Source organism: Azolla caroliniana, unplaced genomic scaffold (genome assembly GCF_043228905.1).
Source record: "Azolla caroliniana isolate FFs.n. ecotype wild unplaced genomic scaffold, voAzoCaro1.0.p SCAF_16, whole genome shotgun sequence".
Classification (NCBI taxonomy): Eukaryota; Viridiplantae; Streptophyta; class Polypodiopsida; order Salviniales; family Salviniaceae; genus Azolla; species Azolla caroliniana.
This window is the reverse complement of record NW_028230451.1, coordinates 8,886,756-8,914,650: the sequence shown is the minus strand read 5'-3', so window position 1 is coordinate 8,914,650 and position 27,895 is coordinate 8,886,756. Positions and strand designations below refer to the sequence as shown.

The 27,895-nt window shown below is 35.7% G+C and overlaps 2 protein-coding genes across 2 annotated transcripts; both read left to right on the top strand.

Moving 5' to 3' along the window:
* The first annotated feature begins 2,495 nt into the window (after positions 1 to 2,495).
* Positions 2,496 to 13,900, top strand: LOC147853930 (uncharacterized). The gene is made up of 20 exons (XM_087332215.1): positions 2,496 to 2,927; positions 8,237 to 8,293; positions 8,890 to 8,917; positions 9,019 to 9,141; positions 9,221 to 9,332; positions 9,497 to 9,534; positions 9,671 to 9,724; positions 10,054 to 10,122; positions 10,605 to 10,721; positions 10,805 to 10,873; positions 11,251 to 11,330; positions 11,433 to 11,519; positions 11,610 to 11,889; positions 11,969 to 12,061; positions 12,142 to 12,315; positions 12,408 to 12,520; positions 12,607 to 12,751; positions 13,029 to 13,162; positions 13,257 to 13,442; positions 13,523 to 13,900. The coding sequence occupies exons 1-20, from the start codon at positions 2,794 to 2,796 to the stop codon at positions 13,563 to 13,565; spliced, it is 2,136 nt and encodes a 711-aa protein (XP_087188341.1). The 5' UTR covers positions 2,496 to 2,793; the 3' UTR covers positions 13,566 to 13,900.
* A 5,015-nt stretch (positions 13,901 to 18,915) lies between these two features.
* On the top strand, positions 18,916 to 27,619 carry LOC147853929 (Mitochondrial inner membrane translocase complex, subunit Tim44-related protein). Its single transcript, XM_087332689.1, has 11 exons — positions 18,916 to 19,022; positions 20,277 to 20,467; positions 21,429 to 21,509; positions 21,607 to 21,689; positions 22,262 to 22,313; positions 24,678 to 24,770; positions 25,765 to 25,833; positions 25,971 to 26,069; positions 26,202 to 26,270; positions 26,400 to 26,456; positions 27,164 to 27,619. Exons 1-11 carry the CDS (start codon positions 18,974 to 18,976, stop codon positions 27,248 to 27,250), a joined length of 930 nt encoding a protein of 309 aa, XP_087188815.1. The 5' UTR covers positions 18,916 to 18,973; the 3' UTR covers positions 27,251 to 27,619.
* The last annotated feature ends 276 nt before the right edge of the window (positions 27,620 to 27,895 follow it).

Here is a 27,895-nt window from a genome sequence, read left to right as displayed (position 1 = left end):
CCTATTGTCCATGACACAAATAATTTGTCAATCTTGGATAGCTTGGTGGTGCTCACAAAGACGAATTTGATGATACCAATTGCACACTCCCGATAAGGTAAATGGTGACATCACTCTAGCGGTACTTGATACTGGAACAAGAGTTTGTATTATAAATGACAAATGTTGGCAAAAGTGGGATAGCACTAAGATGGTTCATACACAAGTAAAACTCCAAACGGCCAATGGTTTCATCCAACTCTCAAATGGCATGTTAATAGACCTTCCATTCACTATATACGATGTCAAGTATGTGTGACATTTGTTGTTACTAAATCGACCAACTAATTAGTGGCTTTTGATAGCTTATTAAGATGACCTTTCCTTCGCATAAGTAAACTTGTGAGGGAATTGGGGAGTGATTTGCTTTGCATGAGAAAGGAGAATAGGACTTACTATAATGATGATGATGATGATATTCATAATAGAAAACTACTAAGTATATAGTTAAACAAAACAAATATATCTATACAACAATTAATTAATTTCAAAAACAAAACGACACACGCAATAATGGTATTTGGCAAATTACTAAATTTGAGGGATGGTTGAAGAAAAGACATTTTAAACTTCTAAAATCAAGGAAGTTGCTTAAACAAAGTGTGTTCTTGTGGTGATGTTTATTTCACATACTTCCAATAAGATCCCCACTTGAGAAAAGGAGAAGTAGTCATTGTCTTTGTTTGAGATATCATATAAATGGGCAAAAACAATGATCCAATCGTTATGGACTTGCCCATAAACTAGAACATTTAATATGTGTGTAACAATTGGCAATGGTTTGGTTTAGTTTGAGAATCTCAAACTCAAACCATTTAAAAATTTTAAAACTTAAACCAAACATGAACCGAGCTATGAAACCGTTGAACCGAATCATTCAAACCAAACCAATTGAGGGATTTCAAAGCTCAAGCCACATGGTTCAAGAGATTTACAAACCCTTAGGCCGGGGTTTCATGGTGAGATTTTGGTGCGAACAAATTATTTGTGTTACCTTTTGCACAATTCTTTAACAAAGAGTTTTCAAACCAAAAAGTCTACCACTTATAAACTAGGGAAAGAAGAAAATATTGGATCTCAAATGTCATAGTTTATTATATCAATAAGTCACTTAACTTCTAAAGTTAATTCGGAATTCAGAAATGTCGTAAACCCAAAATAAGCAGCAATGACTTAAATTGCAACTAGTTAAGCCAACAAAGGCCCAAATCAAACTATTGAATCCCTAAGTCAAATCGAACCCAAACTGAACAGTTTGTAAATTTCTAAACATGAACAAAACCAAACCAAACTAGATAAATTGTGAAATTACATTTTTTTCCAACTTGGTTCAATCTCAAACTAAACCGTTGCTAATGCAATATTTAAGCTCGAGTTTCCAAACACATTGTTCACGGAATCCTTTTGGTTGTTTGGACTATCTCCTAATATGCACGAGGCAATGCCATTACTTATTTTATATTGCCTTAGATTATTTGAATACTTGGGCAAGTAATGAAAACATAATGTCTTTGGGCAACCACAAGTTGTTGACTTTATGGTGTTTTTTTTAAGTTAGTTGTCTTCGAATTGATCTCATTGTGGATGTCTACAATCCAATATGATGTGTCTCTTGTTGGGCTCTCTCTCTCTCTCCCTCTCTCTCTCACCAAGACACGAATAGTTTGACATGTTGAATTACCCCACCGAGGAGATAATTTTGATTTGTTCCGATAAACAAAATTGCACATTAATACTCCCTTCAACTTCTAGAGATATACCCAACTTCTAGAGTATACCCTAACTCCATGCCTACCATCAAATGCAAAAGCATTGTGCATATCCCAATTATGAAGCAATCCCCAATATCACAGAGTTTGGAAATGGTTTCCATCTTTAATTTGGGATCAACCTATGTGAATTGTGGGAACACCCATTGTCTCGGTGTCAAATAACGGCATGACAAAACTCGGCAAATATGAGGCATGTAACTCCAAATCCGATGAGCAATCAGACACAATATGAAACAATGAATACTATCTTCCAATTTGAGCAAAGTGCAAAAGAGCATGTATGCTAGTCTACATCTAATTAGAGTTAACCCTAAAGACAAACATCCCCAATCAATACTTTCCGAATGAAGACCCTTTCGCTAGAGATGGCAAATTAGAATGCCAACTACGTCTCCCTGATTCAGTCTCCGTCCGTCCATCCATTCGTATACATACATATTTGTTTGTCTGCCTGTCTATCTATATGTCTCAGTGACAAGCTGACAAGACTCTCTTACTGCCAAAGTGTAGAACCAACCTCAAATATTGTGGTCAGGAAATTGAGGTATTTTAGTAAATAAATAAACGAATCACATAAAAACCAGCAAAGAAAAAAATAAATAATTGAAGAAAAAAGCAGATAAATAAACAAATGTTTTAAACTTGATTTTTCAGTTAAAAATAAATAAATGCTTTGCCCTTTTCTCCCCCTTTTCCTCCTTTCCAAGCTTTCCATGGAAGCTGCAGAAGACCTCAGATCAAGCTCTTTTTCTGTTTCTTCTTCTTCTTCTTCCACCTCGTCGACTCATCATCATTCTGATCATCATCGCACATCTTCGGTTTGCTTCTATTCTCTTCTGAAACTCCGTCTCCCCTCTCCCCGTTTCACTGGGAAACGTCCCCGTTTCAGAAACGCCGGAAGCGGCCACCTTTCTTTCCCGTTTATTTCCTCTCAGATCATCTTCTAGCGGCTCCTTTTCTTCTTCTTGTTTCTAAATAAGCTATGACTACTGGTGCTTTGGATGCCACTTCTGCTCCTGTTCCTGCCTCTGCAGATGCTCCTTTAGCTGATATTGAAGCTCGCTTCGAATCTCTGAAGACTATTGGTAAAGGTTCCTTCGGAGATGTCAAAAAAGGGTAAGTGTTTTCTTCTTCTCCTCTAATTCTTTTAAAGCGTTTAAAGTTAAAAGATTTTGAATCTCTCAATAAAATGGAAGTTCGCATTTTTGGTGGAATAGCATCATATTTAGTTGATGCAGCTGCCTTAAATTTTGTAGAAACTGATTTCTGGAATGTCATATTTCTCTGATCTATTTCTTAGCCATTGTAGATATTAAAAGTCAATGGTATATTTGGTGTTCTAGTTTTCGTTGGGTATGTGTTCCCAATCTCACCTTTTGGTAAAACATAAATTGAAATTCTATGCTAAATCGAGAAATTGATAAGAGGAGTGATGACCAGCGACAATGAAATGCTATCCGATTTCATTGATCCATTTCTCTTAGGTTTTGTAGAAACAGAAATTTCGAAATGCTAAATTTGTCTGATCCTTTTTGTAGCCTTTGTAGACATTGAAATTCAACAGCATATCAGTGTTCTAGTTTTTGTTGGATATATGAAAAGAACAGGAAAATCTGGAGAAATATGATATATGAGTTGGAGGATCTTAACACCCATTACATGGTAGGAGGCAGGAACAGGAGCAGAAGTGGCATACACAGAATTAGATTTGTGTAAAGAAGAGAAATAGAGACTTTCTCCTTTCACCTTAATAGGACGGTTTGCATTTTGGATCACCCAATACTAGCCAAGAACATCAATTAATATTATGTGTATTTTGAGAATGTATCGTCCTAATGTGCGTGGCTGAGCAGGAACGATACTAAGCGTATGAACAAAATTCTTTAGCAACAATTAAGGATTGTGATATATTTTTCAATTATTTACTTAATGACCATTCTTAATTAAGTGTGGGAATGTCATCGGTTTGTTATTACTAGCCAAAGCATGCATTCATACCATTAGAATAGAGAATATATCAAAGAGAAAAACCCAAGCATTTGATAAAATCAATATATTAACATATAATGACCAGTCACATCTCCATATGTGTGAAGTCAAGTAGAGGTTCAAGGAATCAAACAAATAGAGGCCATGTTGAATGCCGTCGGTACACTTATGCTTGGAGCTTCTAAGAAATGTGATGGTGAAATAGCAAGCAGCTTAACACTCGCTCGAAGTCTTTGAAATAATTTCCTCGAGAGCAAGGCTTCGGTCCTTCTCGATAGAATCGTCACGAAGCGAAAGGTGACTTCTCGTTCTCCCTATTATTATTATTGTGGGCGAGGAGGGATTTGAACCCCCAACACCGTGGTTCGTAGGCACGTGCTCTAATCCTCTGAGCTACAGGCCCTGTCCCCACTGGATTTGTTCTAGGAACCCCCACCTTTTCTTTCCTTACCCATTTCGGGCGGGTTAGAAAGATGCGCTTAGGATCCTCTCTCAGAATATGCCGACACAGAAAATTTTGTACGTTGACTGTGCTCAACATGTAATGGCTGTTCATTGTTTTTCCTCCTCCTTAATCTAAGTTATTTATTGAATTTACTTTGTGTATTCACTCTCCTCTTTCATCTTTCACACATGTTGAAACTGCAATATATCACAGTCCTCTGCAGAATTTCAATGAGTTCTTTTCAGTATCAAATGCAAATGTGGTGGATAGTAAAAAATGTCTTTGAGGGGGCCATGCAAATGAGAATCAACAAAATTACAATCTTCATGCCCCAAAAAAGATTTCATCCGTATATAAAAGATTTTCCTGTACCTGAAATGAGAATATAATATAGTTTACTACCAAAATGAAAATGCTACTTTAGTACTTTACAAGAATATCAAAGTATCATAGTGATACAAGACTATTAGACTCTCGTGGTACTTGTACAAGACCATCATCATGATGCTGGAGGTATTGTGCCATAATGACCCTCATCAGTCTTTGTAGCATAGTGAGAAAAAAGTCTCTACAGATCTCAGTGGCTCTCTCAAGATTTACTCCTTGAAATCTACTCTCACCAAGACTGGTGCTTTTGATAAAGGAATGCAGAATTTAATAGGGCTATAGTATGCACAATGATAAATGCCCAAGAAACAGCCGTTTCCCTGGAGATTTGTAAATGCTACTTAAAGAGCCCAATGTTCTTTGTCGTTGAAACTGAATCCCAACACAAGCAGAGAGGAGGAAAATTCCACGAAATCTGGAGATGCAGCGCATCGGACATTTATTAGGAACGTTTTACTAGTGATTCTATGAAATTATAAAGGTTTGGATTGGATTTCTTTGTAATGATTCGCACCTGTCTTTGTAGCATAGGGAGAATAAGTTCTCTACAAATTTCAGTGGCATTATCTAGATTCTACTTCTTGAAAACTACACTCTCAGAGCTGATTTTTTGGAAAAAGGAACGCTGGTTTAATATGGGTAGATTATGCACAATGATAGATGCCTGAGAACCAGCCATTATCTTGGAGATTGGTAAAGATAACAGGAGCACGATCCTTTGCTAGCCCTTCATCAGATATGAAATGGGTTCAAGCACTGGCCATGGCAGATGCAATGTGTCTGATTGATTCTAAATCTTGTTGAGGACAGGATAGTGGTGTCATGCTTCAACTGTGGCACGTATATCCAAGAACTTCTTGTAAACAAAATTCCATACAGCCAGAAATATACAGTGTATGGAAGACATATCCATAGAATGTAATAAACGCGTTTGTGCAAGCATACAAACGTTTGGAAACGAATACGTTTGAAAAGGGAAAAATACATGTTCCTATTTTTTTTGTTTTCCCTTTTTTATTATTAGAAATTAGCTCACCCTAGTGGTAAGTTGTGCTACTATTGCCTATGTCTCGGGTTCAAATCCCAAATTTCTCACCTCTCCCTCTCTCTCTTCTGGCTGAAAATGGAGACACTCATTGTTGGTATGCTGAAATGCAGCAATGGTTTGTGTCACATGGCATGAGTATAAATGCACTACCCCCGTTCCAATATAGCTTGGACTGTCCCCATCTAAATATGACCAAAGTGGAAAAGAATAGAGTGATCCGAACTGATATTATTAACTTGGAAAACAAGATAACATGGATCAGCCCCAAAATACCACTTGGTACAAAGATGGCCCACTATAAGACACACTTCTTACATACATCGGAGGATGGATTTGTCATCAGGCCACCTTATATGGACATACATCTATCCCATGCGTTGCGTAGTGTGATAGGACAGCTGCGAACTTCATCACATCAGCTACAAATTGAGGTAGGCAGATATACACGACTACCTCTAGAAGAGGAATTTGCCAATTGTGTCATCAAGGAGTGGAATCTGAAGAACACTATGTTTGTCATTGTAGTGTCTTTTATGAAATCAGAGGGAGATACCATTGCCTCTTTAAACAAGGCTTTGGCCCACTACGCAAGGTAATGGAATATGACCAACGATGCCTAGGACTTTTCTTGCTAGAGCTCAAGAGACATCGGGAAAAGTTGTTGAAGAATACAGCCACACAAGCCCACAAAGAACAATCACAGCCTTCTTTAGCCCCATCACTCCTAATGCTAGAAGTCAACCCCGGGATACACAAATGGGCTTTAGACTAGGACATAACAAAGGGGTTACAATTGATCGGGCAATGGCAATTTGCCGTGCACGTAGGCCTCGGCCCCATGGACCACGACCTCGACACCCTTGTCATCGACAGATAAAAGCCATTATCTCTCGCCATCGTAGGTGCTCCCTTGCTTTGGAGACATTTCCATTCTGGATCGACCTATGCTAGAGATCATTCGAAGACAAAAGCTACAATATACCTAACTTGAGGATCTCACATGTGCCAAAAACCAGATTCCCTCATTAATTTTCTTTTCATGTTATTTACTTTTATATTTACTGTGTAATATTTATTTTATTTTAATTTGTTCTCAAAGACGAGACAACACTTAAGATGTAATCTCTTATTTGGTCTTATAGGCCATTTTGGCCTCTTAAAAGACGTTAATATATCTTTCTTTCTTTCTTTAGTGTCATGTCATAATAAAATATTATGTTAGTGTGATGGTTTCTTCATATTCTCGAATATACGTTTTATGAGTTTTTGAACGTTTGATTATAATTTATAATGACATATTTTGATTCAATCTCTATAGTTCATACTCATTTTTTGTAAAGTTCTGAAGTGAAGAAATTGATACCTTCACTAGTTGCGAGATGAAAACATCGATAATTGTAAGATGAGCTCATCATCAATACAATTATGTCTTTGAATTATTTTATTTTTATGTTCAGGCTTTCTAATGTTTAGTAGTTAAGTAATTCCTAAGTTTTGAACTTTCAATTGTGTTGACATTTGATTCAATCAATATATAATATAGACCATAGTCATTTTTTGAAATTCCAATCTTTATTTTTTTTTCCAACTTATATATCCAATGCAACTTTGAGATGATTTACCATACACATTTGATTGAATCATTCTCAAATGCGAATGCATGTATGTTACGTATGGTTCATTCTATGGAAATATCCAAGAACTTCTTGTAGCCAAAAATATATCCCCAGTAGCATGAATCCATTAATTTTGGGTGGAGGCACCATAGCACATTATGGTTCTCCTCATTAAAACAGTCTACAATAAGCATTTTGATGGATATTTGTGCGTTTTACAAAGGGAATAAGATTATGATTGTTAAGGACAAGGATTCAAAACATAAAATACAATTAATTCATTACTCTATGCTTCTTTTTTACAAAAGATGTAAATTTGTGGTGGAGGTTGAGTCTTGCATTTCTAACAATCCCTTTATTGTAGAGAGGTAACATTTCTATCCATTGAATCGAAAGAAGATGCATATTTGCTTGGTTTCTCAGAAAGGGAAAGGGTCCATTCACATTAGATTGTGGAATAAACAACTCCAAGAAAAACTCACCAATTCTGCCAGTTTAGGGATTTGATGGAACATGCCTCCATTCTTGTTGGTTGGTTATTTAGAAAGATGAGATAAAAATATAAGGAAAATAGAAAACGATAAAGAGAGAATATTTGATTTTTTTTAAGGTTTAAATTCTCGACAAGTTTGAATTAAGAAAGTGAATGTATTTGAGTTATAAGGTGAGAAACCTACGAATCCTTCAGAAAATTCTCATTGCCAAAGGTTTTAATCTCCAGTATCCAAATCTATAAACAAGGAAATGTATACCAAGTTAGTTCCTATTCTACTTTCTCACTGTAAAGGGAATCAGTGGAAGAACATTAAGTAGAATCGTAAAATATATTGTTATTTGAAAGCCAGTGGAATATTCTTTTAATAAATTTATATTTCTGTTGTGATGATCCCACCTCTTGCTGTTTTTTTATTTCATTTTGTGACAAATGATGTTTCTACAGGTTTGACAAAGAGCTAGGCAGGGATGTTGCAATCAAAGTTATCGACCTTGAAGAAGCGTATGCCCTTATGTTTTGAAAAAAGAAGTTTTTAAATTCTCATAATGAGCTAGGAATCTGTCAGTGTAGATGTAGTTCTCAAAATTGGTGGTTTCTTGAGATCTATACACATACATAATATTCTATTTTACATAAACATATGCAAAAACTTTGTATACATAAAGATACATCTATGTTTGTTTCCCTGTGCAGCTATGTATATGTGTGTGTGTTGTGTATGTTTCTATATATCTGTGTGCATATACATAATTGCATATTTGCAAATTTAAATTTAATACCTATGTATATTAAAAAACAAGGCTAGCCATAAGGTCTTCATTGTGTATGTGCTTTTCATTACACTACACTCACCAGAAAAATGTCCAAACACTAAATTGAAATACCCCAGAATGTGCCCCAGAAAGTGGAATGTACAAATACTGAATTGAAATACCCCAGAAGGTGTTCATTTTTCTCTATCAAAAACAAATTTGATTTTCGAATATTGGATGTTTCACGTTTTTCTCCATTGCAGAAATTCTTAAGCTTATTTGGTTTGAAGGTTTTGAACATACAATAGCATTCATATACTTATTATTCTTTGCCTTTGTTGACAGTGAGGATGAAGTTGAAGAAATCCAAAAAGTGAGCCTGCGTAGCTTCTTCTAATTCTTTTTCTAATACTGATTGCCTTTTAATCAACAGAAAATGAATCATATAGAGTATATGGTGGTATCCTTTGGCAGGAAATATCTGTTCTTTCGCAGTGCCGCTCACCATATATTACCGAATACTATGGATCCTACCTACATCAAACCAAGCTGTGGATAATCATGGAATTTATGGCTGGAGGCTCAGTAGCTGATTTGGTAGAATATGAGTCTGGAATATTGTATTTTCCAGTTCCTTCCTTTCTGTGATTTGAAGACCTGATCTAGATCTGAACAGCTGCATACAGGACCACCTCTGGATGAAAGTTCAATAGCATGCATATTAAGAGATCTTCTGCATGCATTGGATTACTTGCACAGTGAAGGCAAGATACACCGTGATATAAAAGGTAAATTGCCAAGCAAATTTATGAAATATTATCTGAACATAATTGAGACATAAATGTTTAAGGATAGTCACTAGCAAATAGCATTGCTTTTAGTATTATATGTGCATTGCTCATTCAATGCATGGATGGAATATCCTAAATTTAGCTTTTTTTTCTCCCTGCAGCTGCCAATATTCTCCTAACATTGAATGGAGATGTTAAGGTAGATGACTATGCTTCATTGATTATGATCCAGATTAGGTTACCTATATTAGATAAGGTGGTTGATACATTATGATATTTGAATAATCATTTATATATTGTTCTCATAGATATATGGCATTGCTTGTACTGTGCAGGTCGCTGACTTTGGTGTATCTGCCCAATTGACAAGAACAATGTCAAAGCGCAAGGTAAACTAATCATTGCTGAATATACTAGCTACAAGCTAATTGATAGTGTGGTCATTCTAAACAGTCCTTTATTGAAGGGTTGAACAGAAAATAAGATATATGGCAGGGTTGCGATTCTATAAATATTTTTGAGTGTGTTTGGGGAAGAAGAAATTCATAAAACATGTTGTCAAACAAACTAATGACAGATCTTGCTCATGTCAAGTTGAATATGAACTATCCTACTACAAAATACGTTTTCAAAATCAATATTTATTTATATGAAACAATGTTTATATATCTGTATACAAATCTCCATTGGTCTCTTGATTAGATGTTCTTTCATGCAGACATTTGTTGGCACTCCATTTTGGATGGCTCCTGAGGTTATTCAGAGTTCTGATGGTTATAATGAGAAGGTACTTTTGAAGTTCTTAAAATATGGCTATTTATTTATTTTTAAATGATTATATTCTTCTTCTCTCTATCTCCCACCATCCCTATAGATGAATGTCAACATGGACTCCACGTGCAGCAGTGGGTAAACGTAGCTAGTACATTTTCTCATCATGATTATTCATTTCATAAAGCATCAATACAACCATCTATATCTCTTCCAGATAGTCAGTCTTGTATTTTGTTTATGTGCTTTTTATCCTTACTTACGGATTCCAAATGACATTGACACTAAGTGAGGAACCCTTGCTGATATTAGTATAGCTCCCTTTCTCTATCTCCTTCACTTTTCCATATACATACATGGGCATGCATGTGCAAATTTTAAAGCCAAGGATGTTTTGATCATAGAAAGAAGGGTGTATATGTTTTCAATACTTTACTTGAAAAGTACATAGTGCTCAATTATTTAATATTTATCAGCATTTGGTCCTAAACTTTGCAGGCAGATATTTGGTCCTTAGGGATTACTGCCATAGAAATGGCCAAGGGTGAGCCACCATATGCAGATCTTTATCCTATGAGGGTTTTGTTCTTGATCCCCAAAAACAACCCACCACAGGTTAGGGAATTCTCCTCAAGGCAAACACTATACTTGCTCTATAATTCTTTCAATAGTTGATTGTTCTGCTTTTTCACATGCAGCTTGATGATCACTTTTCTAAACCAATGAAAGAGTTCGTTTCACTGTGTCTGAAGAAAAACCCTGCAGAGGTAGGCATAAATTGTGTTTGCTTCTTGCAGTTCAAATTCTGTGGTCACATATGTGTCAATCATGACCAAATGAGGAAAGAACCAAATCCAGAACATGATTTTCTCTTGTGCATCTCCAACATAAGGGTAGAGAAAGATCTAGAACTATCGATGATTCTAACAAATTGAGCCATGCCACAATTGTTGGAGAATACAGAATTCAAAGCAAACTCAAGATTTAACTTATGAAACTGGAAATCTGAAACATCGTGAAGGAGATGCTTAAAATCGTGCTGCTTTGTTTTGTCAATTTTTGCTTACATGTTAAAAATGGTCTCTGCTATACGTCTACTTGTGAGTTAGGGCATTTTTTTTGAAAAGTTGCTTAATCAATCCAGAGGCCAAGTGCGAAAGAGCTATTGAAGCACCGGTTTGTAAAAAATGTTCGAAAAAGTTCAAGGTTGCTTGAGAGGATCAGGTGTTTATAGATTGAGTTTATACAATCTTTTGGGATATATAAGTGTGGAAATCATGATATTTTGTTCTGTCAACCTTAGTTAAGTATTCAAATTTTTGGCAGGGAACGACCAGATCGACAATTTGAGAGTAGCGAAGATCTTTCAACTTCAGAGCGGACACCATTTGAGGAGGCTACTATTAAAGTAATGTAGGTCTCTGATACGTCCCCATGTCAATTAGGCATGAATACTTGTGTTGTATTTCTTAATAGTTTCTTCCTCCTGGTGTTGCAATCTAGTCCTCGAAAGCCTCCCATTAGCTCAACATGGGATTTTGGAACTGGAACTGGAACTGGAACTTTCCAGAGCACAGGGTCTGTACGGAGCATGAAACCTGCTATGCCTGAATCAGATTCAGAATCTGCCTCTCCACAGTTAACAAGAGTATTAACTGATACTAAACAGGAATGGCAATTACCATCGAGCTCCCTTAGTCCTTTAAGAATTCCTAATGGAAATGGAAACATTAATGAATATATTCTAGATGAACGGGTGGATGGCCTTAAAATGGTTCAAGATGTGAGTTAACAGACATCCCAGTATAATATATGTATCCTTGAATGTTTTGACAGTAAATTTTGAGTCTCATGTGATGCAGGTTCACGTTTCCAAATCCATTTCAAATGCCTATTCCTCAAGCTTACACTCATCAAGTGGTCATTCTTCTCCTTTAACGTCAGCTGATTCTCCTGTAAGTTCATGAACTGATCCAAGATTCTGGTCATTGAGTGTTTATTTGATCCTCTGAATAAACATTTTCTGTTTTCCAAGGGGCAAGAAACAGGGTTAATAGCTTCTACGGAAGAAATCTTGGGGACCATGTTTCTTAGAAATACCCACGATGGCATGTCATCTGGTCCAGAGACACCACGATCTCAAGATACATTGCCGGAAAAACCTTTACAAACAATGTTTCGTGAAGATAGTGCAACAAATCTTGCTGATGTAACACAAATCTACTCAATCTTGATAGCAATATGAAAATTCAACACGCCTTTATGATCATTATGTCTAACATTTTTTTCATGCAAGTTTAGGCAAAAGCAGCCCTAGAGGCTGGATCACGGAGTCGTCGCCATCCACCCTCAAAGTTGCGTGTTGAAGGAACTTTCAAAACTGTAGAACAATCAAGTAACTCTGAGATTCCGAGGTGATTTTCATATTTGTATTGGATCTATGAAACTATTAAACTCTTTAACAACTAGGGAATTATGTGTTTCCTTCTATAATGCTCAGAGACATTCAAGATGCACGTACACCTCCGAAGGTAGCCTCCAGATTGGCTGTTCGACGTGGAAGTGAAGATGAAGATGCAGCTAGAACAGCTGCAGCTGGATCATCACCTACTTTGGCATTGCTTTTGATACCTGCATTAAAAGAGGTATGAATGAGAGCCCATATTAAAATATTAACACTTATATTAGCTTCTATTTTCTAATTAGAGAAGATTATTAACATTCATATAATTTTACTTTCACTAGATATCATAAATCACGTATAACTATATATTATTCTATATGATTAAAAAGTAGGGACATTTTGAATGCAACCATTGAATGACTCAATATCTCATTGTATAATATTAATACATAACTTCTAAACCATATTATCAACACGTCCAATCATTTATTAAAAGGTTGAGATGTTAAAATTCGCAGACAGCTGCAGAACAATCTGAGGGCCCTGCCCTTAGGGCTGCTGCAGATGCTGCAGATTCATTGATGGACTTGGAACGATTGGCACCTGGAGCTTGTGAAGTTCTTGTAAGCAAACTGCTTCACCGATTAGGAAGGTATTTTCCCTCGATCTTTACTCTTCGACTGTTACACTCATTCAAATTTCAAACTATGTGCTTATGATGTCATATGATTTGACTGTTGTATTAGTTCCAAAGAGCCGGCTGTAAAAGCACTCCAGGATACTGCAGAAAAAGTACTTTCTCAAAAACATTCTTCTCAAACTAAAGAGGAGGCTGGTGTTAATCATACATCTAAGCAAACAAAAGGTCATCCTGGGAGTGATCTAGTTGAAAAGTCTGGTCTCAGTCCCCTCGCTGGGTTTCTCCTCACACGGTACACAATATATTGCGTATATTATTTAAAATACTGTAATGAATCCATTTTCCCTGATAATAATCTTGTTTCCGTTGTAGGTGGCAGGCAAACGTGAGCCGAGACATGAATACTCAACGATAGCATTACTTTTAGGATGAAGAAATATTGATGTGGGACAGGCACCCACCAATGTGTATAATAGATTTAATGAAGTCATGCGTGGACACATGCTTTAGCAAATTGACCAGGTTTTCTATGAATGTTTTGTAAGTGCTCTAGTTCTTGTGCTCGTATGCTCTTCTGTAGTGTTGTTTAAGTAAATTACCTCAAAATTTCAAGAATGGCCATTTCAACAACCTCGGCAATATATTATAACCCTTTGAAGACTATTCCATAGGAATTTTATATTCATGAAGCTATTCTTTGGACACTAACATAACGCCCTGGTCAATAGATTCGGTTTTTCAGCAGCTACTTATGCTGACATTGATGTGGTTATTTTGTTTATATATTGTAACATCTTTGTCATGGTTACAACTGTTATTATATACAGCTACAGTAAAACCAAACTATGACTGCTCATGAGGGGATTGCACAACCTTTATGCTGCTCCCTGTGCAAAGCATATAAAAGGGCTCTATTAGAACATTCTTGTTTGTTAGGCATATCAAATGTCCCCCGAGGATCCATTGTGATAAGTCAACCTTGTATGACAGTGCCTTAATTCTGTACTTCCTCACTGCCATCAGACTATCTCCCAAGCTGTGCATAATATTCTGTTCTGTTCAATTGGCCATTGAAACGAAATATTTGTTTTTCTATACAGTCAGCTTTGTTCTAGCGGATTTGTGCCACTATCTATTGAGCACATGAATTTAGTGTTCTAACTCTCTGGTCATCAATATTGAATTTTGCAGCAGCATGATCTCTCAACTGTGGCCTTTGCTACAATCAATAAAATATCACTCTTCACAATTAATATCTCCTACACCTCCACATGTACGTACATTTGCATGCAGCCAACACAGTCCCCATGCACAATCATTCACTTCACACATACTTCACCAACCTTGATCCCATACACAGACAATCATTCATTTCATCCGTGAACTAGCAGAAAGTTTCAGCATGTCTCTTGAGATGCCACATTCATAGGAATGTGCCCCAAATTCAATAATATAGCGTGGAATGTGAAAGATGTATTAACATCATACAAAAGTCTTGGTTAAATTACACAATAAACAATTTGGAAGTAAATGAGAATGTTCATGCCCCAAAGAGGGCAAGGTTTGTACCATACAATTTTGAGACCTCGAGCTTCCTCTTTCAAAGACCCATGGGAGCTTTTTTTGTGTGATTAACCCTTCATTTATGTGATTAATGAATTTGATGACATGCCAATTATCTTTGAACGGTTTAGACCCATGTTTGTTGAATTGTCATCCTTTCTTGATGGTGGAATAGTCTTCTTTGTCCACAACATCTTGTGTGTTTTTGACAACCTCATGACCCCATAGAGTCTTCCAAGTGTATGGGCACAAGTTTGGATGAGTTAGGTGTTTATGAGGACTATCAATATGTTATCTTCATTGGCCTCTATATTGATGAGATAGGAGATTGCACATGGAGATGTCAAAGGAATTGACATATTTGGTACACCCATCCATATGCTTCTCTACAATAATGACATGATGTCAATCCCTTAATTAGATATAGTTTTCCAACACCATCTCAATTCCTTAGATTGTTTGTTAAAACAAGATGTCAATAAACCTAACATGAGAAAAACTTAAGGCTAGAATCTTCTATGGATTCATTTTGAATAACCTACTTGTTATCTCATCCTACCAAGAGGACAAGTTAAGGTAGTGAATTCCTATGTTAATGTAGGAGTCACATTTACAAGCATGCTTAAGCAATGCTCTGTGATCCAACCTATCATGAATTGATTGACTATGGCTATTATCTCTCTATTGCTAGAGTGACATTGGTATGGTGAATACTTGTAGGAGGTACACACCAAAGTATGGTTATTTGAGACCATGTCCAACCTTATTGTCATGTATATTGCAACCATTTGGGCTCTAGGACTCCCCATCCACGAGTGGATGAAAATAGTGCATTCAAAATTATGCAAAGCTTCCAATCCACATGAGATCATTTGAGTTAGTTGGCCCATACTTCCTAGAATGGTTTGTGCATTATTCTAGAAAGTGGAAATATCCACATTAGAACATGGAGAAGGAATGTGATACCCATAGAAGATGAAGTGATTCAACAACAATGAACTCATCATAGAGAACTCGTCAATCTTCCAAGTTTATACACTCTTCCAAAATTATGTATGGAACAAGTTGTATGTAAGTAAAACTTGTAAACCTTATGGAAACTATATATCCAAAAGACTTGGATCACACTAAGGTAGCCTCTTCCCAGAAAGATGTGTTGCTACATATATCATTTCATGACATCTCACAAGATAGATTTATATAAAGACTAACATACATGAACATCTAAATGCCCCATAGTGGTTGCAAAGTAATGGTTTGACTTAAAAGTTTTCTCTTGCCATCTAGAAGCCAAAGAAAGATAAACATTTCACACATCTCAAGCTCAAAGATTTTGCAAATTATGCGAAAGAAATGTCAAGAGTGAGAAACAATTGGTGTGAAGATGCCAGCTTACAAGCACATTGAAGAGAAGAATGCCACCCTCTATGTAGACTTCACTACCATTTGGTAGATAATGAGAAGGTTGAACTAAAACACTTAAGCTAAAGCTAGCTTAAATTCAAAAGAATAGGGGATCAACACTTATACTATGCCACAAACAATTGTACAATTGTACCATAGGCCCACATCTACATTGACAATGTGTTGATATGTTACTATAGAGTGTGATGAGGAACATTCAACCATAAATACTAGGATACAATGCACATGGGCTATACCGTCACCATATCATGGATATCCACATTGACATTGACAATGTGTTGATATGTTATGAGATCCACGTTGCCATTGACAATGTGTTGATATGTTATGAGATCCACGTTGACATTGACAATGTGTTGATATGTTACCGTAGAGCGAGACAAGGAACATTTGACCATAATGACTAGGATACAAGACACATGGGCCATACTATTACCACATCATGGAGATCCATGTCGACATTGAAAATGTGTTGATATGTCATCATTACACGAGTCGAGGAACATTTGACCATGAATACAAGGATACAAGGCATAGAAACCATACCATCACCACATCATGGAGATCCACGTTGACATTGACAATGTGTTGATATGTCATAGTAGACCGAGTCGATGAACATTTGACCATGAATACTAGGATACAAGGCACATGGCCCATACCATCACTAACTTCTTCCATAGGCCCTTATCTACATTAACAATGTGTTGATATGTCACCACAAAGCAAGTCAAGCAACATTTGACCATGAATACTAGGATACAAAGCACATGGCCCATACCGTCACCTAGATGCATTGGGTAAACCTTGTTATAGACGTCCTCCACCACACCAACTAACTAGTTTGGATACCTTGTACCCCCACATTGCTACTCATCCCATACATAAATCATCTTTGTAAACCATTGTTGAATCATTCCACAACGCACATTAAAATCATTATGATGGCTCATTAGGAAACCTAAAGTTTTTATTTTCTGTTCTACAATGGTAACATGAATTCACTCATATTTATAATCAAGAGTTTTCTCATATGAGGAATTTGGACTCTAGTCTACATTAATGTGTTTTCCATTTCATTCTCTCCCACTCTCCATATGTCTTGCATACTTGTTTATCAAAAAAATTGTTCAAAGTATTTCTTGATTGGCTTCTTCTGGGATTTGGACTTCTTTACATCCTTTTTTGCTTGGACAAGCTCTAGTGTTGAGTTTGGATAATGGTTTTCTTGAAACCTTGCCATTTCACAATACATTGCAATGATGAAAGTTGATCAAGATTTCATGAATGTTTGATGTGGCTTGTATCAAATTAAGTTCAAATAATCATATAAGAAAGCAATAAGAAGAAGGTTTGATCATATATGGATTAGGTGAATGATTCTTAATGTTGGAAGATTTTGATTAGTGTATTTATTGCATTGTTCAAATTTAACTTGTATCCAATCATTCTTGAAGGGATGTTCATGTTGGCTCAAGGTGTTCTCATCGAGCCCACATTTGTACTAATAGATGCCAATATTGTAAGCCAAGGGGTACGAACCACCATATAATACCCTATGGATGATAAGTCCGGCAAGAGTTATTGTCAATCGCTCTTTAGTCTCTAACCTCAATTACCTTGTTCTCAAACACTGTTGTCTTGAAGCTCACACTTTATGAGATGAAATTGGTTGAATTTTGGGACCGACAAATAGGCTTAGTAGGGAAGTGAAGAAGAAAGCAATAACAATAGGAAACAAGAGTGTGAATGTGAGGTGCACGAAACAATAGAGAGAGCTTGTTGCAAGAGCTTTCACTTGTGAAGTGATAAGCAAGAGTTCAAATCTCCCTCCTTACACATATGTATATGAGAGGTGTAAGTTCAGCCACCTTAAATTCTTGAGATGATTAAACTGTTATCATTTAAGTGGTGTAAATTGATACATATATTCAAGTAATAAAAGCATTTAGTTTTCCCTTCAGGCTTCATCCTCTTTGGCATCAATTTTGCATAATCCCATTATCTTTCCCCCAACCATATAGTTTACTTCTACAATCACCCGTTAATTAAATCCTAGGGATTTAGCACAACGACCATGACCTACGGGACAAATTTTGGTGAACCCAACGTGAAGTGTCAACAAGGGGGGGGGTCTTCCATAGTAGAAATTATTGAGAGCGGATTCAATGTAGACATGGTCAATTTCATGATGGCCACGATGAGTTGAATGATACAAATGTAAAGTGCGGCTAATCGATTGGAAAGCGAGTTGACACTTGTTATGTGATTTGTTATTCTAAAGATTTACTAATTTTAGGTGAAGACATCACAAGATTTCTAAAGGACTATGAGTATGAAACGGTCACTAAAGTTGAAACTTGGCTAAACACGGTGGCTTAGTTCAATACATTGGTTTGAGTAAAGGTAGCGAAATTTCATGAAATATTCTAGAATAAATTGGGGTTGGTTTCGTTTAACCATTGGCAACGGTTTGGTTTGGTTCGAGAATGTTAAACTTAGATAGCTTGAAACCAAATTGTTTAGGGTTTAGGGATGTGCAAATGGAGAATGATGTGGAAAGCTCAAAAAGAAGATAATTGTGAGAGATTGTCCAACACAAGAATTGAATGAAGGAAGGAAGGAGGGAATGGGGATATATTTGTAAATTTTGTAATGTTTGGGGTTTATGTTTGTAAATTTTGGAATGTTTGGGGTTTATGTTTGTAAATTTTTGGAATGTTTGGGTATATGTTTGTAAATTTGGGAATGTTTGGGTTTTTGATTTGTTTCGGGGTTTATGAAGAAGAAGAATACAGAGACGAGACAAGGCCAGACAGACGGAAAGAAGGATCCATGGCTCTTTCTTCACTCGCCCGAAAGCTCGTCCTCTCCCAGAAGCCTGGTACGTACCTGATTTCTCTACTTCCATGCTTGTATTAAACTGTTTAAATTCTCCAATTCATGTAACTTCTTCGTAGAACTCTGTGATGAAAAACCATGAAATTCTGAAGCCCCCCCAACCCTCCCCATCCCCCTTTAAAAATAAAAGAAAATAAAAAGAAAAAAGAAATAGGCATTACCAGAAATTCAGGCGTTTACCATCAATAAATATTTCGATTCAGAATAAAATAAAATGGAAATTTGACGAAAATTTCAACCCAATTATTACTTCAGAGAGTGATTGCCCCTCCCACCAAGATAGAGATCTTAGCAATTTCTTGTTAGTTTTATTTTTTATTTTTATTTTCTATCAATTTTGATTGTATTTGCTCATATCCTCGTTGTTCTTCTCCTTCTCTAACATAACTTTGTAGCTTATGGTTTGTATATTTTTGCTTCTTGTTAGAATGAAGGTAATTTATGGTCTCTTTAGTCTTTTTGAAGAAGTGATAATGACGCATATTTTCTCATTTAATTTTCAATTTCTTTTCTTTTTTACTTGTTTCCTATCAGGGCTATATATCCTAGTGGCTAGCCATGTTTTTAGCACACAATTTCCTCAGATGATACCACGAATGTAGTTGAATGCATAGTCTCGTTGTGAGAAAATAATTCTTTTTTTTTCATAGTAGTGGGCAGGCAAGGTGTCGATTTACTTGCGAGACAATTGATATGTATAGTTGTGGAGTATACAATGGCATGCTAGATTTGGATCCTTGATGAAGTTACCCTAGGATTGTCAAAATCATTGCATAAAGCAGCCACAAATGCCTTTCCGCACACAACAACCAATCCCCCCAAACTTGGTAGAGTGATACAAAATAGTTGGTATGATGAGGAATGTCGTGATACAAGGAGATGCTTGCAGTGTCAAGGGTATAAGCCCTAACAAAATAAAAAAGTGGAAGTGGAAGAGGGAGAGAGAGACACATCACATCTGTTTCCATCTCTTTTCTCTACCTAAATTTGACAGGTTTTTTGTTACATTTAGGGTTGTAAGATCTCTCACATATCATGGAATAAAATGTTATTTTCAAATTTTCTTTATGAGATACATAGGATTGTAGAGAAATGTCATATTTGGTCGCAGCATAAATATTGTATCTGAAATTATGTATTGTCATGTAGTCTAAACCTAACTTTGATATATTTTGTGATCATTCTGGTAATCTAACCTACTTAGCTTTCCTGATATTTATATCATTCTCTTTTACAGATATCCTTCTGTCAAGAAGATCTATCATTAGAAATAACACAATGCCTTATGAAACCCAATCAGGTATCAATGAATCGACAAGGTGGTTAGTTAGAAATTATTCCTCGACTGGAGGTAATATGGGTATCCTTAAATCTGCTAGATGTATGAGTGGTCTCTTCTCCAGCACTGCACAACCAAACGAAGTTCTGGTGAGTACATTTGACAATGGAAGGTCCTTCAATCTGCCATAACATGTATAATGGTATTCAATGTGAAAGCAATGAACAGTCAAAATTTCTAAGAAAGAAAGTTTCACTCATCTTCTAACCCTATACTAGATTGATAAAAATGGATATAAATCATTACGTAATATATTAAAGTGTATGTTTGTATATATATATGTGTGTATATAAACTATATTTGGATCTATCTTATACATGTTGCATATATTTTATTGGTTCCTGTACACATGATAAAAACAATGCTACGCGTACATCTGATATATGCATGGATGCAAATGTTCATTGCACATAAAGACACATAGCTTTGACACGTATATTTGATTGTATTTTGTCTTACGCATTATGAAAGTAATGGTGACAATACAGGTATCTGAAATATTCTATAGATAGTCTCTTCTGCTTTAGTGTCTCAAGAATAGAGTTTCCTGGTATTGGCTGAATCTCAAACAGAAGTGGGTAACACACAAAGCCCTACGAAAATCAAATAATTTCAAATGATTTCTGTTGATTGCAAAATGAACTGCGCCCACCCCACATTTTGGAACCTATAAAGAAAAGATCATCCACATTACATCATCACATTAATCATGAAATAATATTGAGAGGTGTTATATAACACTTTAGATTTGATATTGGGTCTGGTAGCATTTATTTCCCTTTGCTTGGTATTTACTTCAAGCCATAAATGACTTCTTCGCCTGTGACAACAAATAGTTTCTGTACGTGCTTTTTTTCTGAGGATCCCTATAAAAGTTGTTTATTTTTTGTTCATTTGTTACATAGAAAAACCGTGATGTGCTTTTTCTGCAAGTTCATTTTCTAGATTGTGATCACATTTTGAAATCTGTAATATATGAAAAACTAAAATTTATATGCTATCCAATGAATTCTTCGGTTTTTAGTTTTGGTTTTCTCCATGGATTTGCAGCTGTATAGGATGACACCTTTCTTGATGAAAGACCGAGGTTTTGCACGGATTGCATCACCACCACCACATCTTCAACGGCAAGTAATATTCTCGTTCTTCAATGTGTGCTATTTAGAGTCCTATTGCATTAGCTCCTTTGGATATTGCAATGAAGGTGTGGACTACTACTTGATTCCAGATGGGCATGAAACTATATCAAGGGAGTCCAGGAATAGTGATTGATCCTTATCGTGCCCGATCTCGTCTTCCATTTTTCCAGAGGTATATTTTTCTTATGTCAAATGGTTGCACAAACATCCCAGTGGTTTTAATGTTCAATTTATAGGAAATCTAGAGTTTGCCTCAATTCCATTGTAAGGGTTAGGAATGATGTCAATCGGGCTAAGGAATACTCAGGATTCACCCTAGTATAGGCCCTTTAGATGCAATAGTGGAACTATGGTAGAAAAGATAGATAGAGAGCAGTAGTTGGAGGAGCTCACCTTTGAAGTGAGATCCAAAAGTTTTTAACTTATGTTTTATTTGACCCATTTAGGGTTGGCCAAGTTCACACTGAACTTGGCCCAAAAATAACGAAAAAGTGGTTAGTGACGATTGGCCTTTATAAATAGGCCTATACACATGTACACACTATAAGGGGGTCATTTAGGGCCTTTACCCCAACATTCCATTGCTTCAACATGGAATTTTTGTGTATCAGGATCTGTATCTGTTTGTTTATGCTATTTAATGAAGTTTTATCATTACATCCACCTATTTGTGTAAATAAATGTATGCATACATTCTCTAATTTAGGTAATTCAATAATCTTACTTCCTCTACTGCATGAATAGATGGTTTACAAGAGAAGGCTGGCAACAAATAAGAGAGTATCTGCTCCATGAGGTGAAGAAACTGTCTTGAAGTATTTAGGTGTAATAAAAAAACGTTGCAATTCGAATGATTCATTTTTAATGTTGTTCCTGAAAATGTTTAATATATTGATAAGAGATGTCTTTCCTTTTTCTTTGTTACTGCAACATGCTGCTTTTACATAATTGTATTCTTCATTTCCATTCTTTCGGTTTCGTTTTCTTCCTTTGAGTAACTGCATATGCTATTGTAAAGTGCATATCTTGGATTGCAGTTTTTGTGTTGTGAATGTAAGTACCAATTGAAAAATGAAACATGGATGTTTCTTAGCTTGATATTCAGTGGCAATGTAAACTGGATGATTCTACTGAGATTGTATCCAGTTTGCAATTCTTAATACTTTATGATGAAATATGAGAGCATAGTTGCAACTATACTGTTATGGAACACTCTAAGTGTCCTTGGAAGCTAAGGGGCATCAATATTGTTGTTTTGTAAGTGATTCAATTATGAGGAAATGATTGATGCCCAGATTTTGTAGTAGAACAGATGTACTATGAATATGGATGAGGTGTAAGCATAGTGTAAACATGTATTGAAAGTTTTTTGAACTGCCGATTTGTTTGTTGAACTAATTTATAAGGATTATTCATGCTACAGTTTTATACCTTCGCATGATTTTTATTAAATGAAGCACATTCAAATTTCAAACTGCATGGAAATGCATGGGAAATCACATGACCAGTATTCTTTTTTTGCGTTTCAAATTGAACCATCTATAGGAAGCGGTTAACTTTATATTCAAGTTTATCTATTGATAGAAAAGATGCTGCAGAGTATCAGGTGTCAGAGGATAATCAAGTTCATCTCAAAGAGTTAGGATTTCATTTCATTGAAAACGTGCCAATATTGACTGAAGCATTTTCTGCTGTAAGAACTTAGAATTTGCTGAAGCACTTGCTGAAGTCAGGGGTGTTTTGAGTGTGAAGAATATGATTATTGGTAATGGTTTGATGATAATTTTGTCAATGCAGCAGCTCAGCCCTTCTTTCCTTTTAATAAGACTCTGAATTTTCGGCAATTGGAAGATCTTAGATTGTCAGCGGAACTCTGATTAGTGTTTTCAGATTTGAGGTTCAATTTGGTGAAATTTCCTCTGGTGTTTGATTTTTCCTTTGTAAATCATGAAGAGGGTTGGAAAGAATGGCATCTCTCATAGCACATGCCATAGTCACTTTTGACAATTTCAGAGTCATTGTGTGATCCAATTGAATCCATGTTTATCATTATTTCTTCCTGTACACAAAGTTGTGAATCTAATATTTGTGGGATTTGGGATTCCTTTTTGTGAAAAGTATTTTACTGGGTTGTATTGATTTCTCTTTTATCGATTGTTACATCATAGAAAGACTCATAGGCCCCAACCCCATGCACGATCTCACCACCCTTGTTATCGATAGATAAAGGCCATTATCTCCCACTATTGTAGGTGCTTCTCTCTCTTCGGAGACCTCTCCTTTCTGGATTGACCTATGCTATAGATCTTTCGAAGACAAGTTACAATATATCGGACTTACGAAACTTACATGTGCCGATAACAATTTAGTCTCTTTTTGTCTTATTAACTTTTATGTTTACTTAGTAACATTTATTTTATTTTGATTTGTTCTCAGAGATTAGAGAACACTTAAGATGTAACTCTTGTTTGGTCTTTTGGCCTCTTAAAGGATGTTAATATATCGTTCTTTCTTTCTTCTCCTGGTTCTTGATAAACAATGGGTAGGCTGACACATCTGTAGTAAGATTTGTGAGTGCTTTCTCTTATGAATATCAAACATCATTCAAGAGCCAAGAATAATGGAGCTTGCAAGGGGGTAGTATCTTAAGGATACCTTCCATTGAAGGAGGAATCTGAAGGTGTTGTTTTATCTATCTATCAATATATAAAATCCCTTTAAATATAATTGTGCTACCTTAATTGTTTCCTAGGATGTCCTGACGTAACTTAGTATACTAATTTCATGAATGCGAAGAGTCTTGGTTGTTTTCTCCCAATCAATAACTGGTAGATCTAGCATTCTTTCTAGGTATGAAATGTTTTTTTTGTTGTGACTCTTCTAGGTAATGGAGAATATTACAATAACGTTGTAACTATGGAAACCAGGGCTTGTCTTTCTCCTTGATAAGTCTCATTTGCTTTGCTTCACCGTTCCCTCATTGGTCTTCTGATTGTGTCCTTTATGGCATTCTCTCATTCTGTTGTAACTTGTTTCATAATGAGACACATGCATTATGGTAGTCTTTGAAAATACTGATTATGCTAGTGGCTGGATCTGAATTCAGGAATCAAAATTGAAAACATTCTTATCATTCAACTGTCTCTCTTCTTAATCACAGTTGAAGAGTGCGTATGCCATAGCAAAGCTTCGTCAAAAGGCAGGGTATACGAGAAAAAAGTTTTATTCTGAGGCATGTACTCTTTACAAACAGGTAAATTTAATTGAGTTCTTGTCAATTGTTTTTTATTTATCTGACCAGTTTCTTTGTTGCTCTAATTTACAAGTAGACGAACAATAGGGTGACTTCACTAGGCTGCTTTCGCACCTCTCTTAAAGGGTAGATAGGTGTTATATAACTGTATGTATGTATATGTCATAATTGTATATATAGGTCATCGTATTTTGTTTTTTTAACACACTAGTGCTCGACATTTCATGCTGAATCAGTTACAGCTCTCTGGAGAAGTGATAGAACCATAATGGTGCATAATATAACTGCTGTTATATGAATTTTCAGCTACTCTTGTGCACAATGACGTGTGGCATGCATTGTAACATCTTGTCCTACCCGTGCATGAAGTTGATAAATTCTATGATTGTTCAGATGGGTTTTTATGTGGGGTGGGTTGAATTACACTCGCCTATGCCAGCATTTTGAGAAATTAGAATTGATCAAGGTCCATCCTCATATTGGCTGGACATTGTCACAGAGACGTGCAAGCAAAGAAAGGTGAAGTTTACAAGAGGTGCATCTGATATGAAACGAACTGAATCTGCCCTTATGACTGAGGCAAGTATACAATATTGGTCAATTGCATTATGGTGTACAGATATGTCGCCTAGATCTGCAGTTGAGTTGTGGGATGACTTTTCTTTGATATTAATTTGCGGGATAGGTAGGATTGTGAATCTGGTTATTGGTTAAGCAAAGTAATGGCTTTTGCAAAAAGATTGACTGTTTTCTCGAAATGCGATTGTTTTAAGAGCAGCACATTCCTTAATAGACTTTCTTATGAAATTTACAATTTCTATTAGAGACTGGAAGCTTATTATAGGCCCTCTTAAGAAATTTTCTTGCTGTTTTTTTAATACTTTATTATCCAATTGACATTCGTTTTCTGATGTTTGTTTAACGTGATATTTTCGTCATCTGTTTTCTAAGCGATTTCTAGTACCTGAACAATTGCCTCACTTGGAATTTGCAGATAAATTCTGCCATTGCTCAGGGAGACCGCAACACGCTTAAGCAGTTTGTTACTGATAATATGTTTTCTGTGAGCCTGCCTCAATGAATTTTCCATTCAATATCAGTTTCTCAATTGAAGTCTGACTGTCAACATAAAGTTTTAGATATCTGTGTGTATTTCAAATATTATGACAAATCTATAATTTTCTTAGCGTTTTCTTGCAGATAATAAAAAATGAACTGAAACAACGAGAAGCTGTATGGTCTCGTATCCATTGGGAGGTAGTAGGTCCAATCAAGATACAAACACTGCAAGCACGAATGGTTGGCATTTTTTATTCATATAATGTATTAAACCTAAATTAATTATAAGAACAAGGGAGGATTCATGCCATATGGGAAAAGGGTTTTGTAAATTTTATTCACCTTTTAATGTGGCTTTTTAACCATCTGTAGGCTTCCAGTGATGCTAAAAATATCGACAAAGCATATATACAGCTGACACTAAAGATACGATCAAACCAAGTAATATTATTAAGGGAAAGCCGTAATCAATTTTCTTTTGAAAACATTCGAATATTGAGATACATTTCCTGCCTTTTCTTCTTTTCACCTGGATAACCATTCATGGTGTTTTATCTTGTGGTTATATAGAAATTTGGAGCCTTTGCTAAAACTGGGGATATATTAGCAGGTGATCCTGATAAAGAGGTATTAATATTGAAATGTCTAAAATTAATATATTTCAGAACATAATTTAATGGTTGATCATGTTTTGTATGATTGAAATATTTCGTGATTGTTAGTCATTTGCTACAATCTAGCAAAATTTCAGCTGAAAGTAAATTGAATGAGCAAGGAACAGTACAAAGCCAACTTGATGAAATGATTATGGCCTTTAAACTCATTTAATTTCTCTTTAATATCGGTTGCTTTCATGTATTTTATTCATTCACTCACACACATTTATTTCTCTGGACTAAAAAGAGCTATGGAGGAAATTATTCCTCTCATTTTTATATATTTGATTGTGCAGGCTGACAGCATAAAACTTTTCGATATACTGTCATGATTTAGAATATTCTTTGAATCATTTTGATATAAAGTAAAGTTACCAAAAGTAAATAAAACTGCATAAAAATTGTTTACAATTTATTTCTTGAGATGTCTCAATATTCTAAGATTATTTAGTTGATGTCTCAAAACATCAAGGTGTTTTTATTTTAAATTCCAAAATTTAAACGTAAATTCAAACATTGCTGCAAAATTATACACGAAACATGTCTTATTTCAGATTTTGTGCATGGTGACATTGCAAGTCTTTTCTGTTGGAAGAGAATGGGATTTTGTATTGTTTTAGTTAGGGACTTATATGCATGGTTTTTGGCTAACTTCAACTCCTTTTTTGTGATAATCAGATTGTAGTAGAAGACATATGGGTGTTTGAAACAAAACTTGGTCTTCCTGAAACCAAGTGGCACTTATGTGCTCGGATTACTCTTTGAAAATTCAGGCCAAAAAGAATGATAATCTTTAAATGAAGGCCTTAAGTAATTTCTTTTGAAGTTCTTTTGCGAGTTGAAGGAATTCTTGAAAATGTTGAGAAGCATGCATCCAAAACTCAGAAGATTAATGCTTTTGGCATACAAGTATTTGTCTGCCCTTATTCCCCCATTAACTCCCCGATTCACAGAAGTAGTTGATAGGGCATCCAATAAATGTTGCCACATGTCTAATTGGATCAATGAAGTCTTTGCTCTAGTAGTTTAAGCACTATGTACTTAGTATGACGAATTTTGTATCTCATGAAAGAACAATTGCCATTTTATTTATCATTTGATGAAAACATTCATGAGATCAACACATTGAGACAATAATTCTAAAATTTGCTCTCTCTCTCTCTCTCTCTCTCTCATTCTTTGCCATTTGGACGATTGCTTCTATGTGACTTAGTCCACATGTATTGCAATGTGAAATGAGGCATTGGGGCACAAGTGATGAGAGTGGTTAACTATCGTCTCTCTCCTTCTTTTTTTAATAACACTTTTATTACTAGTGGGAAATCTCAAAGTGAGGTGAAAACCCACAAAGAATAAAGAAAATATACAAAGTGCCAATTAGACAAGTGGTAAATTTGGAGTGTGATGTCT